Genomic DNA, 19,587 nt, shown 5'->3' on the forward strand with positions numbered 1-19,587 from the left:
TTCCTTCCCACTACACCTCCCGACACTACCTACTACCACTGCCCCGGAAGTCCCGCCTCATACTTAGCCCATCACTGCAAATCAGCTCTTTCAGCGCTTCCTGAAGCGCTCGACCGGTTTTGAGACTAAGGGGCGGGGCTCCGCAAGCAGGGTGCCTATTGGCTTGGGGTCCGGCGAGTTCTGGGCTCTAATTGGCCGGAGGGCGGTGGCGCTCTGGCACGCTTGCGCGGCGAGTAGAACGTGTGGCGGTGGTGGAGATCGCGTCTCTTTCGCTCCCAGTCCTGCTGCTGCTCCAGTGAGCGCCCAGCGCGTCCGTCCCGTCCATCGCCCACAGCTGGTCGCCCGCCCGCTCCTCTCCGCGGCGGCCTCTCACCAACATCGACACCCACATTGACACGTCCTAGCGGGCCACCGCCTTAATCGCTGGTTTTCCATCGCTACACATGGCCTCCTCCGCGCAGAGCGGCGGCTCCTCCGGGGGACCCGCGGTCCCCACCGTGCAACGGGGCATCGTCAAGATGGTGAGAGCGGGGCCCGGGACACCGATCCCACTGGCCGCCACCGTGCGGGAGTCTGGCGTTGGCTCCTTCCCCTACCGACAGCTTGCAGTGTCTCCCAGATCCTCTTTCCTCTGCCCCTTCCTCACTTTCACCCGATCTCGGAATCCCCTCCCTAGACGCAAGTCGACACGGACTCCCCTTCGGTACTTTGCCTCCGGGACACCCTGGCATTAGGGGGTCACAGTGATTTCCGTGATCGCGGGACTCAAGTCTCCTGGCTTTTTACCGGGACAGATCGATTACTGATTAGTTAACGGGGATTTGTTGGTATCAGTCCTCCGATTCACCGTCCTTCAGTCCATTTTGGCATATGCTGAGTAGTTTGCAGTTTTTCGTAGATCCTAACGTCCGCTCTTCCATGGAACTCTTGGAGTACTTGGCCTTCTTGAAGCTGTTATGTTTCCACCGACGCTCAGTTACGCCAAGTTTTCTCGCTCTCTGGCCCTCATTTCCCGTCTTTTTCCCTCCACCTCTTGCGTCAAGTCAGTAGTCCTGAGAGCTCTTCATATCCGTGCTCCCCCTCTCTTTGGCTCTCAGAGCCTGAGGCTGGTAGGAATCTTTGCTATCCTTGTTGTTCCCTCACTACGGATGAGACAACTTTGAAGAGGACAAGTGACTTGCCTAAGGTCACATGGTGGTTTGGGTTGGAGCCAGGACTGGAGCCTAAATGTTCTGATTCCCAGCCCCCTGCTGTTACTGTAAATTCTGCCTGATTATAAATTCTGCCCTCACCCTCTACATCCTTGAATGGTGAATTAAAAACCTTGCAAGTTTCATTAAAAATTAACCCCCGTCATAATTTTGTAATATAAATTCTCTTGATCAATTGTCCCCTCTGTTGGCCTCCCCTCAACATTCCCCGGGATTGGAAACTGACATTTTTTCCTTGTTACCAGAATTTCTGGTTGTGATGGCCACAGGCTTGTAGATTTCCTTTCAGGCCGCAATTCTGACTTTTCCATCTGGTAATATTCTTTATGACACTTTGTCCCAAAGCTCTGCAGCCTTTTATAGTTGTAGAAAGTTTGAAAAACATTCTGTTTTCTTGGCTCATTGTCTGTCACAGGATTGTAATGTTTCTCAGCTTATGCATGAATTAGATTTCAAGATTTTTTGTCCCCCCTGATATTCACATAGTCACTTCTTAGGCAGTATTCTGCTTCCAACTGAGATTCTTAGGCTTTTCAGTAGTGTGTTTCCCACTTATTTATACCTAAAGGGAGAGTCAGAATTTATCAGAAATTGAGTGAGGAGGGAATTTCCAGGGTCCACATAGTTTCACCTCTCTGAAATATTGACCTGACCTATGAAAGCGTTATCCTGAAGTGGCTCCTCTTAAATTAGCTTTGCCATTTGCACTTATCTTCCCTTCACTGTAGGGACAGAGCAGTGCTCGGTGGTCTGGTAGTGGGATGGCCAGCACCGAGTGAATCTCGTCCGAGTTTTGTTCCTTTGCTAAGTCTTGAATTTTTCTTAAAGGCCCCTCTTACTTGTAGAGTGGGAGTGGAAAGGGGCTGACTATATTTTTGCTTCTACAAATGCTGGAAGTTTCCAGGGCATTTGGATTCCAATGGGGTGACCATACCTGTCTGCAGATTACCCCCATGGATACTGAATATCAACAGTAACTTGTTTATTAAGGCTTATGTCTTGTGCTGAGTTTTCTTTTTGTGTTATCTCATTTATAGTACTGAACAAGTGGATAGGATCATTGGCTACATTTTTACAGATATGTAATCTGAGGTTTCAAAAGAATAGTTTACCCCAGGACAGGTACTTTTTAATCGGTAATGAGAGGCAGAGCTGGGACTTGAACCCAGACCCTGTTGGCCAAAGCACAGGCTTTTCAAAACATTCGTGGTTCGATGACTCTGACTCCAGGCAATGATTTTAACAGAGGGCAGGGCCAGTGATGCATGGCCACAAAATTGCAGGAAGGTGAAGCTGACTGTAATTGAGCCTAGGAGAGATTAGATGTTACTCCTGTCTTGTCTGGGAGCTGCTGTTGCAGTAAGTGACTTTATTTGGTGCTTATGGTCCTTACCATAAGCAAAGGAATGTGGTGTGGAAGACACATTAGGGTGGGAGCAGGCTTTGAAGAAGGTGTTAAGAGTTGCCTGTACTGCTGTTTTTCTGTTTTCAAGCTGCAAAGGGGTGGGTGGGTGAGTTCCAGGCAGAGATTAGGGGAGGGAAGCCGGGTGAAGTGCAGAGCCACTGGCAGATTTGTGCCAGGCTTCGAAGCCTGTCTGGAATGAAAAATTGACCCCTGGCAAATGGCTGTGTGTGAAGCTCTTCTGCTTAGCGAAGTTGTATTTTCCTGGAGAGTAATTGTTTCCAGTGGTACCAGGAGCTGCTTCGTAAGAACTCTGCAAGGGAAGATGGAGCTCTATGACAGAGGGAGGTGAGGAGGAAATAGTTTGATGACTAGGAAAAGAGTAATTATCAGTGACTGCTTTTCTGCCTTTGGGTTGAGGGGCAGAAACTGACCAACCAGACTTGGGCCTTTCAGGCTGAGCCCTCCAGTTTTGTCTGGACTCAGGCTGAACTGAAGGTCCGAAGTGGTCTTGGATTGAAGTTTGCTGCAATGAAGAGGAATACTCATTCTTCCTCTTTTGGGTAAAGAATGGGTTATAAGGTGATGGAAGCTGCATGTTTCTTCTGGTCTCTGCCTTGCCATCTTAGGAAGTCCTGTGTTCCTTTTTATAAGGTTGAAGCAGAAAGAACTTGGGACTCAAGTAGTAAAAAAATGTTTGCATTTGACCAATTTTTAAAAATGATGGTAGGGGCTGTGTCTGCTGTTGACAGTAGGAGCCAAGGGACAGAGTTGGTTCTGGAATATATTGGAGGAAGTGGGCAGTGGGTTGACACAATCATTGTGAGGCTCTTCTGTTACTGAGAAAGCAGTGAGGATGATGGAAAAGCTGAAGGTGGATTTATATATTTTTTGAGTTGGGATAAGACTGGCAAGTGTGTGGGCAGGTGAAATAGAACCTGGGAAAGTAAATGTCTGTGTCACATCAGATCTTTTCTCGAAACCCTGGAGCATTCTATCTCTGGGTTTCTTGGGTAATTTGCTAGACTTTGTTTAGCTGTCTCAGAATATTGTCAGCCCATGTTAAATAGAGGTTGGGAGAAGTCTCTGGGGTAGTGAATGTGAAATTCAGTCACCCCACTTAGCAGCTACTTAGAGATGGCAGTTTTCTCTGGTTTTGCTGATCCCATTTATTTCTGTCTTGGGGGACAGAGCCCTTTTTGAAGTCTTTAACTCTCCTATCTTATGTCTGCATGTGTTTTCAAGAAGGAGCGCACAGCAGAGTGAATCTGCTGCAGTTCTTGAATCTTCAGTGCTCATCAGAAGCAGCCATGGCAGCAGCCTATCTCATCCTCTTTATGGTGTGGAAGGCCAAATCCCAATTCCCATTTCACCCCATCCCGTTTGAAAGGGGAAGGAATCCCTCTGTTAATCTTTGGCGTTATGGTTAGAACAATGATCCTCACTAGATGACTTAAGTCCCGGGGCACCTAAAGAAGGAGATGGCTGTAACTTCCTCCCCTAACAGGAATTGTGCTGCCAGGCTGTTGGGAAGCCGGCTGTAGGCTTTCTGATGAGGAGGTTAGTGGGAATTTCTCCAGTGTACAGCTTGTAGGAATTGCTCTCTGTAATTTAGATCATTACAGCTAAGTGTTTCTAGATTTCTGAGCTAAGAAGTATGTGTCTTCAGAGCATAGTGAGGACAGAGTAGTAGTCTGCTGATCTGTTCCTTCTTCCTATGTGCGCTTAGCTCAGGCAGACTGTGAAAGAAAAACACCTTTCCTAAGCTACTTAAAATACCCTTATTCTACCACTCAAAGGGACAAGGTAGGTAAATAACAGTATTTTACTAGGGCCATTTGCAAAGATTCCCAGGTGGCTTAGTGGTAAAGAATCTGCCTGCCAATGCATGAGACACAGATTCGATTGCTGGGTTGGGAAGATACCCTGGAGAAGGAAATGGCCACCCACTCCAGTATTCTTGCCTGGGAAATCCCATGGACAGAGGAGCCTGGTGGGCTACAGTCCGTGGTATCACAAACAGTTGGACACAACTTAGTGACTGAGCACACATTTGCAAAGCAGTAGGTGGAATAGGATGGAAGACTTTTCCCTCTAGTCTTAAAATTGTCTACCTCCCAGCAGGTGAGCATGAGTGAGTGAGTGAAAGTCGCTCAGTCATGTCCGACTCTTTGTGACCCCATGGACTGTACAGTCCATGGAATTCTCCAGGCTGGAATCCTGGAGTGGGTAGCCTTTCCCTTCTCCAGGGGATCTTCCCAACCCAAGGATCCAGCCCAGGTCTGCCGCATTGCAGGTGGATTCTTTACCAGCTGAGCCACAAGGGAAGCCTGCAGGTTAGCATGGTAGCTTTCAATCAAAATTGTAAATAAAAGAGCACTAAATTTTTGGTCTGTCTTAAAGACTTCCTGTCATTTTTCCAGTTTGAAAAAGAAGCATACATTTGGCTCTAGTCATGCTAACAGTGGCCACTGCCATGTACTAATGATAGAGATGATGAGCAATCATATTTCCTTTCTCCAACGAGTTTTATTGATCATCTGTGTCAAGCACTGCCTGTGTATTGGAGAAACAGTGGTGAGAAAGTAAATCATATCCCTGCCCTTCCAGTTTATGGAGGAGACAGACAAGTACATAAGAAATAAGCATATGAGAGCGATTTCCAGTAGGGGAATGGGACTGAGTAGTCGGGAGTAAGGAAAGGGGTGGCTCATTTAGATTGGAGGGCTTCCTTCAGCTGAGGTCTGATGGACATGAAAGAACCAGACACAGAGGAAGAGTTCCTGGCAGAGGGAATAGCGTGTGCAAAGATTGTAGATATCCATTGGTGATTTGATTATCTTCAGAATATTTACAGTAGCTTTTCAATTTCTTGAAGTTCAGTGTTCCACATACATGGTATGGGTTTAACCTGAGCTGTTAATGTACATGTTTTAGGGTAAGAAAAGGCAGAAAGGCAGCAGAGGTGGTGGTGGTTCTGGTCTCCTGGTGAGATAAGTTGTTGTTTCATCACTCAGTCGTGTCTGACTCTTGTGACCACATGGACTGTAGCCTGCCAGGGAAGCCCTGGTCAGATCAGTAGCAGACATTAAGTCTACAGGATAAATATAATTGATAGGAGACTGATTTAAAACAAAATGCTTGCTCTTGGTCATGTTTCTTACAGGGCCACGACCAGGGTTCTTTGACTTCCTACCAGCCAATCGTGTATTCCCGAGGTCACCACCTTTCAGTAAATAGGACCTAGATGAGAAGATAAATGCTAAGAACAGGCTCAACAAGAGTTGCATAGCATCTAGAACCTGATGAAGTTTATGCTTCTGGCATCATTTTATTACTACTTGGAATGTAGTAGCTCTGGCCTCTGGCAACTCTTTTAACCTAGCAAGCTTTAGGTAATAGCGATGTTGAAAAGCAGAGTAGCATGCTTCAGAGCTCAAAGTAATGGTCAGGAAGGAAGGGCTCATGCAGGGTTGGGGACTCCTGAGGCTGGGTTGTTCTCAGTGCTGGTAATAAGGAGGCAAATGATTTCCTGCATCTATGCCCAGTTTACTTGGAGAATGAAATTGGGGAAATACGTGAATATTTTAGTTTTCATTTGTTAAATTCAAAAGAGAAAATTGCCAGGTGTTTGAATGCAGTTAAGGAGTCTCTATTGGAGAAGGAAATGGCAACCCACTCCAGTGTTCTTGCCTGGAGAATCCCAGGGATGGGGGAGCCTGGCGGGCTACAGTCCATAGGGTCGCACAGAGTCGGACATGACTGAAGTGACTTAGCATGCATGCATTTGAGGAGGAACTAAGGCCTGTTGTGAAACTCACTTATCAGCATGGGCCATCAAGCCAGCTGACAGGTATGATTCTAGCAGTGGTTACAGTAGTAGATAGCCTTTGGAACCTGATGTTTAGATTTTATTTCATTTCTTCAAGGAAAAGAATAGCTGAAGATTTTAGGAAATTCTTTGCCTTATCAGGGGCAAGGAATGAAGTAAAGGGATTCAGTTCTTACTGGGCTTATGTAGCTTTTTCTCCTATTTCTTTGGAGATAGATACCTACCCAGGTGTTTGTGTTTTTGTTTTTGTTTTTTGGCTGCGCCAGGTTTTAGTTGTGCACACAGGATCTTTTTTTTTTTTTTTTTTAATACTTTATTTATTTATGGTTGTGCTGGGTCTTTGTTACTACGCAGGCTTTTCTCTAGTTGTGGAGAGTAGGGGTTACTCTCTAGTTGTTGTGTGCAGGCTTCTCATTTCGGTGGCTTCTCTCGTTATGGAGCACTGGCTGTAGGGCGTGTGGGCTTTGTACTTGCAGCACGTGGGCTCTGTAGTTGTGGCTTCCAGGCTTTGGAGCACAGGCTCAAAATAGTTGTGGTGCACAGGCTTAGTTGCTCCTCGGCGTGTGGAATCTTCCCAGAGCAGGGATCGAACCTGTGTTTTCTGCATTGGCAGGTGGATTCTTTACCACTGAGCTATCAGGGACAGTCACACACAGGATCTTTAATTGCAGCTGTTAGTCTCTCAGTCGTGTCTGACTGTTTTCGACCCCATGGACTGTAGCCCACCAGGCTACTCTGTCCATGGAATTCTCCAGACAAGAATACTGGATTTCCTTCTCCAGGAGATCTTCCCAACCCAGGGTTTGAACCCAGGCTTCCTGTGTTCCATGCAGATTCTTTACCGTCTGAGCTACCAGGGAAGCCCTTAGTTGCAGCATGGGAAATCTTTATTTGCAGCATGTGAGATCTAGTTCCCTGAGCAAGGATGGAACCCCTGGCCCCCTGCATTGGGAGTGTGGAGTCTTAGCTACTAGACCGCAAGGGAAGTCCCAACACCTAGTTTTTTTGTTTTCGTTTTTTCCCCACCCAGTTTCTGTTGCTGTTCCTCTCTTGGGAGACCGACATAGGCTGTGTTCTTAAGGCAGAAATTGATACAGAATCACAGGTTGTGCACATTGATGCAGATGGAGTGCTGTGGGGTTTCACTTACTTTCAGTGAGACTCAGTATGATAAATTAATGTTATGTTTTTCTCACTTAGCTCTAATATTTAGGGGAATAAAAAGAACAGTGGTTTCAGTTGGCATTTTTTTAAAAATTAGGAAGTTAAGCGACTTACAGGAAAAATAAACCTAATGACAATTTAGATGTTGTTTTTGAGATGTTCAGTCTCTGATATAAACTGGGCTGGCACAAATTTTCTCCATTTATGTGCTTATGGTGACTTTAAGGCTCTCTTTCCCCTCTTTATGAGGTGCTTCAAATTCTCTTTATGTGGGCAGTAGTCTGCTATGGTCTGGTAACACCAACCTCATGTGTAATAAGGGGAATTGAGGAGATTGGGGATCTGTGGTTCAAGTTAATAAAGCCCATAAATTGGATTGGCCAAAAAGTTCGTTTGGGTTTCCCATGGCAGTTTACGGATAAACCTGAACAAACTTTTTGGCCAACCCAGTATTAACATTGTCTCTGGAAAGTAGCCTGGTGGAGAAGAGAGGTCATCACCCTGGGATTCAGGGGACACAGTTCTAGGCCAGCTGCTGCTGGTCTCGCTCTGGGCACTGTGGGGTAAGGTAGTACACCTTTCAGGCTTTTTCTTTTTTTCTTAAATGAAGTGGTTGGACTCTGAAGCTCCTTGCAGTCCCCAAAGGCTGCAGTTGTATCAGAAACCCTATATTACATGTCTTTCAGGCATGAATCAAAGCTGAGGAATCTCATACCTTCTGCTAGTCTTCACTTTGAATTGATGCTTACCTTGCGGGAGACATATTTTCTGTTCCCACTGCTTGTTTTATTTTTATTTTCTGAGAAGGTAGTTTAGTCGAAATATGATTTTCTAGTGTGGAAGAGCAGAATTAGAATTTGAATTAGACTAAATGACCAGTTACTGGAGTGGCTGGAGAGTGGGTAGAATTGGACCAGGGAAGTTCCTGGCTTCAGCAGTGGTGTTAGGATAGACTAGTGGGAGTGGTTGCTTGGGACCCAGAGGAATGTGCTTCCAGTCGGTTTTACTAACGCAGTCTCACCTCTGCTTCTGAACAACCTGCCGTTCTCCTGAGGCAGCAGGTCTAGACCTGAGAGAGGTGGGGATGATGAAGGCACTCTGGGAGCATAAACTCTGGGAGAGTTGATCCTGGCCTTTGTCTGAGTGAGTCTGGCGGGAGCTTGGGGCTTGGTCGGGTTCTGAGCTCTGGTTTTCAGGCTCTGAGGCCAAAGCCTCTTCCTTTAGATTATTCTCATTGCCCTGCAGATCTTCCCCACTTCTGTTTAATGTGTAAGTATAGGAATCATCTAAATCTATTCTTGGTAGTTCCTCACAGGGTTTCTTTTCTTTTGAGTTTATTTTTTATTGTAAGCTTTCCTAGATTCTTTTCTGGGAGGAGATTTTGAGAGAGAGAGTTCCTAAGAGCCCAGTGATTTTCTAAACACATCCTTGCCTCAGGACCACCTGGAAGGTCGTTCTGAGCCACTGAATTAGAATCTGCCCATGCGGCCTGGAGATCCGTATTTTTAAAAAGCCACTCCTAGGTGGCTTTCTCTCCTAAGAGGGACCCTTTGGGATCGATCCAGGGGCTGGCATTAGAGACCCATTGATCTTATTTAATTCCTGTGCTGTATGTAGTTGAAGGGTCAGGACATAAATGCAAAAGGAGTGTATGCTTTTGGGGCCAGTGCACCGGAATTGTATATGAGGGGAGATAGTAGCTTCTTTTTTTCTTTTTAGCACTTATCTCGATGGCTCCCAGAACACTTTGCATTGCTTTTAATCTGTAGCTCAATATTGGGCTGATGTCCCCAGGAGTCCATTTACAGTGACTCTGAGAGCTTATTCCTAGGTCAGAACTGACAGCTGAGAAGTTGTTTAATGTGCCTGATTTAGGCCATATGCTCATTTTAACACTCATCTGCCACTTTTCCTTCTATTTGCGTAGATTCCCCAGATCTTCCTATAATTTGGCACCAGTACCTTGGCACGTTATTACTGTGGAAGTCTTTTGTGTCATCCACAAGCATGAAGAGTCTCTGTTCCTCACTTTCTGCCCTTTTAATCCTACAGAACCACACACGTGGACTTTTTGATGTGTCTATTTAGATCCATCCTGTTTCTTGTTTATAAGCCCCTTTCTTAACAAGAACACCACCAGTAAAACCCCAAATGATCTCTTTGGTGGTCTTGGTCTTTAGTTTTTATTCCACTGGCTTGCCAAATATGGAGATAAAATTTTCCTATCGTTCTCAAGCCTTTGAAGGCCTGAGGATGAAGGGTCACGTTTGCAGTCCCTTGGTGGCCTTTCCTTCTCTTGACCAGCTTTTCTAGTTCATCCCAGAAATCCTTCCAAATGCTCAGGTGAGTGCCATCCAGTGTTAGTCATTTTACAGTTGTCGATGTTTAAAATTTGGACTTAATGCTTGCTCTTAAGACTTCAAACAGTACAGAACTATGTAAAGTTGAATGCAAAAATCTTCCTCCCTCTACCCTCCTTATGAATTTTCTCCCATTCATTCTCATCCCTGTAAGTAAATGTACTTTGCAGTTTTTTTATGCAGATTTATACACCCCCCCATTTTTTTTTAAAGAAACAGAAATGAGGTTATAATCAGTTCTGTAACTTCCTTTTTAAAATTAATTGTCAAAACTACTTTTCAGTGTCATGACTATACGTCTGTCTCATTCTTCAGTGTTTGAGGAGTGTTCCGTGGTTTGGGTGTATTTACTTACCCATTTTTTTCTCTGTTGATATGTCAACATTCTTTGATACATCTCTGTGTTCTTGTGTTAGCATTTCCCCAAGACATATTCCTGGAGTACACTTCATGTTTTTGGTGGCTGCAGGGGGTCTTTATTTAGACTTTACCTTTTTATATCCTACATGGATCATCTTAGATTCGACTGAGGGCAGAATGCAAGAATACTGGAATAGGTAGCCATTCCCTTCGCCAGGGGATCTTCCCAGGAATCTCACCCAGGTCTCCTGCATTGCCGGCAGATTCTTTACGGTCTGAGCCACCAGGGAAGCCCAGCAATCTCCTTACACTAATTAATCGTTTCACAATTAGTAGTCTACTTCCCCAGTCAGTACCCTTGAAAACCACTGTCTTCCCCAGTGGAGGGCAGGGTTCAGCCCCTGGGGATCATTAAATCACCATTGTTTAATTGCTTCAAGGCCCCCCAGGGGTTTTAAGGTCTTGAACTTAGAGGAGAGTCGGCTCTGAGGGCTCTAGCCTTGTCTACTCTCTCTGGGTTCTAGAAAGCTCCCTCGCTAAGAAGTGTGCCACTGCCCAGCTGCAGATGACAGGAGGAGGTCAGAGGCAAGGTCCTGTGAGAGGCCTGACTTTTCCCCCCTGCAGACTGGTATTAATGCATAGCTCTTCCTCTTTCTTTTTTTCTACTTGGATTAGAAGGTGGGGGTGGTAGTGGTGGTGAATCTGACCACATCCTGCTCGGAGAAACCCAGCCATTTTTTCGAGTTGTTCAGAGGCTGAACCGGGGCCAGCTGATTTCAACCCCGGAAAGGGTTTACCTCCAGTTTCCTGGGTGTCAGGTGTGCATGTGCCCCTTGTGTTTTTAGCGTATCCGAACACTGCCTCTACTTTTTTCTAGTTTGAAAATCTTTGGGACAGTCAGTTGTCTTTAAAAATCGTCGTATTATTTTAAAAGGAAATGGTTTCACCAATGAAAATGGGAAACCAGTATAACTTGCTAGCTACTGCTTACTAGAAAGCACCTTCAGAAAAACCCCACAATGAAAACAAAATAGCGAGTGTTATTAAATTCTAACTAGGTACAGCATTTTGCAGAAGACTGTGTAACAGGTGGTAGAGATGTGCTGAAGGCTTCCTGCCTCTAAACTGAAACTGCATTTAATGGAAGGGATTGAAAGAGAATTGAAAAGAAGACAAGAGACAGCTCTTTTTTACATATGAATATTAAATGTTGGTACACACAGGGATCATATACTACGGAAACCAGTTTTTCTTGTTTTGTTTTTTAAACAAGCCCACACTTTTGAAAACGGACACATAAATTGTCTCTGGAGACAAAACCGAACTGATTTTCTGGGGTGGCTGTGCTCACGTCATTAGTGTCACAGACTACTGGCCCCAATACCTTGGGCAAGTCACTGACCCTTTACCTTCCAGCTTTGCCTGTAGATGAGCAGTGCTTGCCTCATGGGATTCTTGCTAAGATGAAAGAAGGCGGTATTGAGACCATTGGCTGGAGTTGTTCCCAGCTCAGACAAGGGTAGAAATGGAACCGACGGAGGCAACATGAGGGCAAGAGTGGCACCCGCCAAGTTTTGTAATGTTGTTATTTAGTTGCTAAGTCGTGTTCGACTCTGTGACCCCATGGACTGGGCACACCAGGCTCCTCTGTCCTTCACTATCTCCTGGTGTTGCTCAAATTCATGTCCATTGAGTTGGTGATGCTATCTAATCATCTCATCTTCGGCCACCCCCAGTTTGAAAGACTGGCTCTAATTTTAAGATCATATTTTTTCTATTATTATTGGTATTTTTTGACTGAAATGTCCTTTATTTTATAAACAATGTGATGGCATTTGCTTTCTTTCATGTCCTTGGCACAAATAAGAAATGGATAATATATCAGTCCCTAATTTTGGCTTAGCAGAAAGGTGTGCACCAGTAAATGTCTAACCTTCTGAGCTTTGGAGGCATTGTTCATTTAACTGTTAGGAAAGCTTAAACAGATTTAAGTAGTGCCTGGAAAAGTGCAGTTGTGTGTGTGAATACTAGGTGGAGTTCAGTGGCAGAGGTGAGGCTAGTCAGGCAGAAATGCATCTGGCAAAATGTTTAACTCCTTTGGCTCCTGCCCTCTCCTCCCCGCGACCCCCTAGCTTCTGGTACTTCAGAAATGGGCTGCATTCTATCTCCACCCCACCCTCCCTTCTAAATGATCAAAACAATATATTTAGGAAAAATTTGCCACTATAATATAAAACATTCCATTTTCTTTGTGCCAACGTGGACTAGGTAATCCAAATTTGTCTGAGCATTTTCTGGTCCTCTTTTGGAGACTGGGAGAGAAGAACCGTGTATGTAGAATCAGCATAAATTTGTAATTTGCAAGGAACAGCGCCTTACCTGGCCTCCCACCTTTGTAAGGACAGGGCAACTTACATCCCAGTTTGCCCGGGGCTGTTGTCTTGGCATGACTGTCAGTAACACCCTACTTTCACTCTCACAGTGTCCCAATTTGAGTGATAAAACGTATGTTTAGTGGATTTGGTTAAGAAGGGTCAAGTCTGGGGGAAATACTGGGTTGGCATAGTTCAGAGAGGACAGAATAAACTGAGGGGAGATGGTTCCATAAATTGCTGGGATGATGGCCTAAGGTGTGGGGTGTCTCCAGGCTTCTTTGAAGCACAGGCAGCTTCGGTTTGAGACCAGGCTTTGCACCTGATTCTGGGTAAAGCTTTTTAGGCTGTTGAGATATTAGGTGTCTGTCTCATTGAAATGCTGTTTAATAGAGGCAGGTAACCATGTTTTATGGTGGAAGGGGGAACTCATGAAGTGAAACACTGAAGCTTTTCTTGGAGAATGGATGGGTTGGAAAAATCAGATGTCATATTTCAGGTCAGTTTCTTTGCTTTAAACCTCTTTTCTGTGGAGATGGTGAAAGTGACAAGTCTTGACAGAGGCAGAGAAATAAAACGGGGGAGATAAAAGACAGCTGAAATGAGTAGGTCCAGGTGGGTATACTCAGATGTTCCTGAAGGCAGCTGCAAGCAACCTGCAGTCAAGGTACCAGTTGAAGGCAATGTGCCTAAAGGCCTGTTGGAAGTTTGTGGTAGAGAAAGAAATGAGAAGCGAGATGTTTAAGTCTGTTTCCAGTCTCTAGAATGCAATGCTACAAACTTTTAAACTAGGAATTCTGTGCTAGGAGAGGGCATTGCTTTATATACAGCCTTTAATACCAGGGGCATTTTTATTTTTGGCAACCACCCAAAACAGTGACTTACTTTGCCAAATGTAATTTATCTGCTTACCTAATAGGACTGTCCCAGGTCTTCATGGAAAGTAGGGCATTTCTTCCTTCCGTTCCTTTCCCCTGTGTGTAGGTGAATGAGAGGGGAGACCTGGGTCCTGGGGCCCCGCTGAGCTCTATTATTCTAGGTGCAGTAATTGCTTGTGTTATTACTCCTGGCAGGTGAGCCCTTTCGAAGCCCAGAAGCCAGGAGGCTGCCTCTGTTACTTAAAAGCCGAGTTATCTTATTAAACTCCTCTCTTATGAGAGCTTTAGACTCTCCCGAGACCTCCCGCAGGCTCTCCATGGGGTCCAGGCCTGGCTCCCGGTTCAGCCCTCCTGCCCACATGTTAGTCATCTCCCTGCCAGCAAGTCACACAGCCAGGCGGCTAGGCTGCTGGCTAGGCTGCTCGGCTTCCATTGAATTCTTTGTCGTCCCCGGATTGGTGCTCCTAATGAGCATACCTCCCTTACTCTCATGTTGTAAGAAAATGTGCTTCTTTGATTATCAACAGGAGAAGCAGAAAACCAGTGTAGAGAGAACAGTAAACTTGTGACTCAGATTATCTGAGTAACAACAGGGAAAATTGGGTTTTTGAAAGGAATTGATAGCACAGGGCTAAACAGTAAAGATGCCCCAGGAGTCTGAGCTGTCCAGCAACTTGCTCGTGAAATTTCTGTGCTTTATGTGTGAAAGATGTTCATTTATTTGGTAATACATTGGAAAGAGTGTGCACTGCCCCCTCCCGCCCTCAGAAAAATAGGGTGAAAGGAATCACAGAGTTGGGCTATAGTGACAGTGTAGGGTAAGTAAAATATTACCGCATTCTTTTTTTTGGCCTTGCTGTGTAGCTTGCGGTATCTTAGTTTGCTGGCTAGGGATCAAACTCATGCTCCCTGCATTGGAAGCACAGAATCTTAACACCGGATGGCCAGGGACGTCTCTATTATTGGTATTTTCAATGAAAATGGAGGGACAGTCTCTCCTGGGCAGTAATTGTAAGTAAATTCCAGATCGTGGCCAAATGGCCTTCTGTTTCACTTCTTGAAGAGGTGTGCAAATCTGTGCATTATGGTGGAGGATGGGGTGGGCTGGGGCCCCAGCATATAGTGGGGAAGGAAGGACTCCTTGTCTTGTAATCTTCAGCTGTGTTAGGTGATAAGGGACTTCATCACACACTCAGACGGATTTTAATAGTAAGGAGAATTCTAGGATGGAACATTAATTTAGCAATAAAGGACTCTGGTAGATTTGTGACATCCATTTCTTTATTTTGACATCTCAAATTGACTATCAGCATTTCAAATAGGAAAAGTTTCCAGAGAAATTTGGACAATAAAATGGGAAAATTAACACCTTTCATGGGTAGCATAGAAGTTACCTGACTTCCCCAAGTTCTACAGCCAGCCCTGCACATAAGCCAAAATAAATGTATTAGCTATTCTTATGAAATGGTTCATTCTGAACAGTGTTGGGTATTATGCTCGATAACCTAGCATCCCTGTTGCTGTCAGTTGTAAGAAAAAAATGCACGTGGCTTTATGGAAGTAAAACCCAAGGAGCAGTAAAGGCAATAATCTTTATTTCTCTAGGATATTGCAAGAACTCTGATGTTCATTCATTTAGCTGTATCTGGCGCAGGTCTCCTGCCCCTGTTTTAATCATGGGATTGTGGTTTGCTAGTTTGTATACTGTACTTATTGCTCAGTGATGGCAGTGCTGTGAGGAGGAGAAAGAAGAGATGACATCAGCTATGGCCATTGAGGCTGGGAAAGCAGTAGCTGTGCCCTCTCCTGTTTATTCATTCATTCATTCATTCGGCTGTGCCAGGTCTTAGTTGCTGCCCTTGGGGTCTTCAATCTTTTTGCAGCATGTGGAATCTTCTTGTTGTGGTATGTGGGATCTAGTTCCCCAGCCAGGGATTGAACCTGTGCCCCCTGCACTGGGAGCTCAGAGTCTTTGCTTCTGGACTTCCAAGGAAGCCCCTCTCCTTTCTGAATCAGGAATCGTGGCTACACTTCTCTCCTTCTTCTGAGCACTGGAGTTGAGGAGAAGCAAAGAGAGCAAAAAGGTGGGGCAGGCTGGACGCAGAGAGCCTGTTAACTGAGTAGTGCCTGGAATGCACCCTCTCACCTAACAACCCGAGTTTCACCTCCGTTCATCTCTGTGGGTGGGAGGAAAGGTCTTTGTCATCAGAACACTTTTTCTTGAGCTTCCTTCACAGAAGACTTGTCTTTGGGGAGTTGCCTCCCATACCAGCAGTGCCAGCACATGGATTCAAAAGAAATAAGACCTTCAACCTTCATCTCACATTTTCATAGCAGTTCTGAAACGCAGAGTTGGGCGGGTATGTAAAGTGTATCTGAACCAAAAAAGGCATTGGTGATTTGAAACCCATGAGTAGGCTAAGGCCAGTGACCCTAGAAGTGTGTAATGAAGCATTTACGAAAACAATTGGTGACTTTTTAAAGTGCTTTAAAATTTCTCATAGTCACAAACCAAATCTTTGGACTAGGGTTCCAGTCTGCTATTGTTTGGTAAATGGTGTTACAGACTGCGATGTAGAAAATATTCAGAAGACATATCCTTGGAATTTTTAGCCCCATTCATGACAGGCACATGAATATTTCTAATACTTGTTGCACAAACAGTGCTTAGAACAGATCTTTACATCAAAGTCATAGAATCTAGAATTTGCTGTTTTCAGTGGCTGCATTGTGTTCTAACGGGGGGTCTGCCTGGGGAAGTGGAATGGATTCTCAGCCCCTTGGACAGCGCCGGGAGCTGCCTTGATGGTTTTTGTCTTCTTCACTGAGCACTTGCTACCCTGTCAGTGTGTTGTTTGCCTCTGCTAATATTTCTCTGTGAGCTGCTTCTCTGGAGATGAAGTGAAAACATGTTACTCTCACTGCCATCAGCTTAGGCACTTAGATATGTTTTTGTTACCCTGGTATTTGGATATTGGCTTTGGGATGTAAGCCTATCAAGAGATTTTTGTCTGTTAAACAAGAATAAATAAAAGAACCATTGAGAAGATAATCCTAGAAGAGATGACAACATTGGTTCGTAGTATCTCTTTGCAACAAGTAGGAAAAGACTGAAGAAAGTGGGAGGACAATTGAATGTTAATTGGGAGATTTCTCAATGTGGTCTTGGATATAGATTTGAGTGGTTTCTGTTGACAATAGACCTGTTAGCTCACAGGAAATAATCGAGTGGTTGGGAATGAGTTAGGTAAAACATTCTGAAAGGTGATAACAAGGGAAATTTGACATCTCATAATAAGAGGGCTGATGAAGAAAGCGGGTTGTTATCCCGGAGGAAACACGAATTTTCTTAGGGGAGAATGAAATAATGCTGAAGACTGCTGGAGTTGCCTGAGAGAGGGCAGAGAGAGAAGCGTGGACTAAGTATTGAACACTGGGAGGGGAGAATCTTTGAACGGAGGAGTAGGTGAGGACATGCTTGCCTGTAGGTCTTCCAGGGCATGGAGTGGGGGTGGTTCCCTGGAGGGCCTTGGAGAACTTTTGGTCTACCTGTTGTCATTTGGCAGAGAAACAGGAAAAACACTCTTGAGTGCTGTGCATGCTTTCAAGAGCTTGGCTCTCATTAGCTTCAACAGAAATTCACTAAGCTGTGAGCTGCTTAAGGACAAGAACTGTGTTTTAATTGTTTTTGTCCCTTCTTTCCAAAGTCTAGCACTTGATACTTGTGCTTGATACATACTGGGACCATTCATTTATTCAGGAAAAAACACTTACTGAATGCTTACTTTGTCTCTGGTCTTGTTCTGGGCTCCAGGGCTACTGTGGTGAACAAGATAGATGGAGTCCTTGCCCAGAGAGAACTTGCACAGAGGAGTGGAAAACTGCTACTGAACAATTCATTATGCTATTTAATGTGGTGGTGAATTCTATGGGAGAGAAATACAGAGGCTCAGAGCATATACAAGCATCTAGCTGACATCGTCTGGGGAAGGCCTCTCTGAATAAAAAGTGTAAGCCAAATTTGCTGGAGGACCTGTCTGAGCCAGGCAGATTCCCCAGGCAGAGTGGAGAATAAAGGGGTGGTGGTGGTGGATTAACCTTGTGCGAACCCATCACCCAAGGATCTTGTTAAAACAGATTCTGAATCAGGAGGTTCAGGTAGGGTCTGAGCCTGCGGTATCAACAAGCTCTCAGGTGATTGCTGGTCTGTGAGTGCCTTCAGGAGCCTTCTGTGCATCTTCTTTCTCCCCCTTCATTGTTACAGTTGAAAGATGATGGGATTCAGCTGGGTCAGCATCCTCCCCTCCCCAAGCCCCCCACTCCCCCTGATCTGTAGCCATGTTGGCTGCAGTGATGTAACTTTTCAGTATACTCAAAGCATAGTTGATTAGCTGTAGAGACTTACTGTTCCTGCCCTATCCCTGTGCTGGCTGAAAGTACTCCTCTACTCCCCTGGCATCTCAATCCTGATAGCCTGCATTGTAGAGAAGGCCAGAGGTGTGGCGGGCAGGAGGAGGAAATTAGTATTTGGTAAGGACAAGAGAAAATAAAATCTAAACTCAGGATCTGGTGTCTTGCAAATTAACACATTTCTCTTGGTATTTCTCAAAACATCTTTCCCTGTGTTTCTAGGCTAGAGAGAGGGACCCAGGCATCGTTTTTGACAATCAGATTCTTTTTTGATAATAAAGAAGGCCAACTCCCTGGGGAAAGAGATTACCATCAAGATTACAAGATTTTAAACCAAAAATACTTTGGCCACCTGATGCGAATACCCAGCTCATTGGAAAAGACCCCGATGCTGGGAAAGATTGAGGGCAGGAGAAGAAGGGGGTGACAGAGGGTGAGATGGTTGGATGACATCACTTACTGACTGAGCAACAAACCAAAAATATGTATGGTGCTCTTGCCTCTGAGAGAATGTTCATAGTTACTCTAATTCTGAATGTTCACACATTGTATCTCAAAACTTTTGAGACGTTAGGGGGTTTTCAGCTTTTCTGAATGTAAAACCTAATTAGATCACACATGCAGGTTTTTCAAATCCCCACTGGATAAACTTACACTGGAAGGAAAAGGGCGTCTTCCTAAAATTCAAGATCCTTCTTGGGGGCCATAGCCTTTTTGAACTGTGTGCTCAGAGGTTGGAATTCTGTGATTGGAACATGTCTAGCATTTTATTTCATTTGGGAGAGAAACATGAAGCAATGATGAATGGATCATGGGAAGATACTGTCCTTGCAACAAAATAATAGTTTTGTCACTGAACTGAACTTGGGTCTGCTTTACACACGGCAAAGCCAGTTTACTGACACTGGGTTGTGGTGAAGTACAGTGTTTATTGGGCTTCCCTGGTGGCTCAGAGGCTAACGCGTCTGCCTGGAATGCGGGAGGCCTGGGTTCGATCCCTGGGTCAGGAAGATCCTCTGGAGAAGGAAATGGCAACCCACTCCAGTACTCTTGCCTGGAGAATCCCATGAAGGGTGGAGCCTGGTGGGCTACAGTCCATGGGGTTGCAAAGAGTCAGACACGACTGACTTCACTTTCACTTTCACAGTGTTTATTTGTTGGGTGCCAAACAAGATTGCTTGTGCTCAAAACACCTGAATTCTTTGATGGCTGCCAGGAAATGAATTTTTTTTTTAATTGGAGTATATTTGGTTTACAGCATTGTATTGTTTTCAGGTGTAGAGTGAAGTGAATCTGTTACATTGATGGATACATCCACTCTTTGGATTCTTTTCCCATATAGGCTGTTACAGAGTATTGAATAGAGTTCCCTGTACTCTACAGTAGGTCCTTAATAGTTACCTATTTTATGTATAGTAGTGTTTATCTGAACCCACTCCAGTGTTCTTGCCTGGAGAATCCCAGGGATTGGGGAGCCTGGTGGGCTGCCATCTATGGCATTGCACAGAGTTGGACACGACTGAAGCGACTTAGCAGCAGCAGTGTGTATCTGTCAATCCCAATCCCTCCCTCATTTGGGGTGAGGGCTCATGGCCTAT

At 44.9% G+C, this 19,587-nt stretch overlaps 1 protein-coding gene across 1 annotated transcript in view; it reads left to right on the top strand.

Moving 5' to 3' along the window:
- Positions 1 to 218: 218 nt before the first annotated feature.
- Positions 219 to 19,587, top strand: part of SND1 (staphylococcal nuclease and tudor domain containing 1) — a 421,336-nt gene continuing 401,967 nt past the window's right edge. Inside the window, exon 1 of the mRNA XM_061414616.1 lies at positions 219 to 521. Coding sequence (XP_061270600.1) covers positions 444 to 521 — 78 coding nt within the window. The 5' untranslated portion in view covers positions 219 to 443. The remainder of the gene's footprint in view (positions 522 to 19,587) is intronic.

This window comes from Bos javanicus, chromosome 4 (genome assembly GCF_032452875.1).
Source record: "Bos javanicus breed banteng chromosome 4, ARS-OSU_banteng_1.0, whole genome shotgun sequence".
NCBI lineage: Eukaryota > Metazoa > Chordata > Mammalia > Artiodactyla > Bovidae > Bos > Bos javanicus.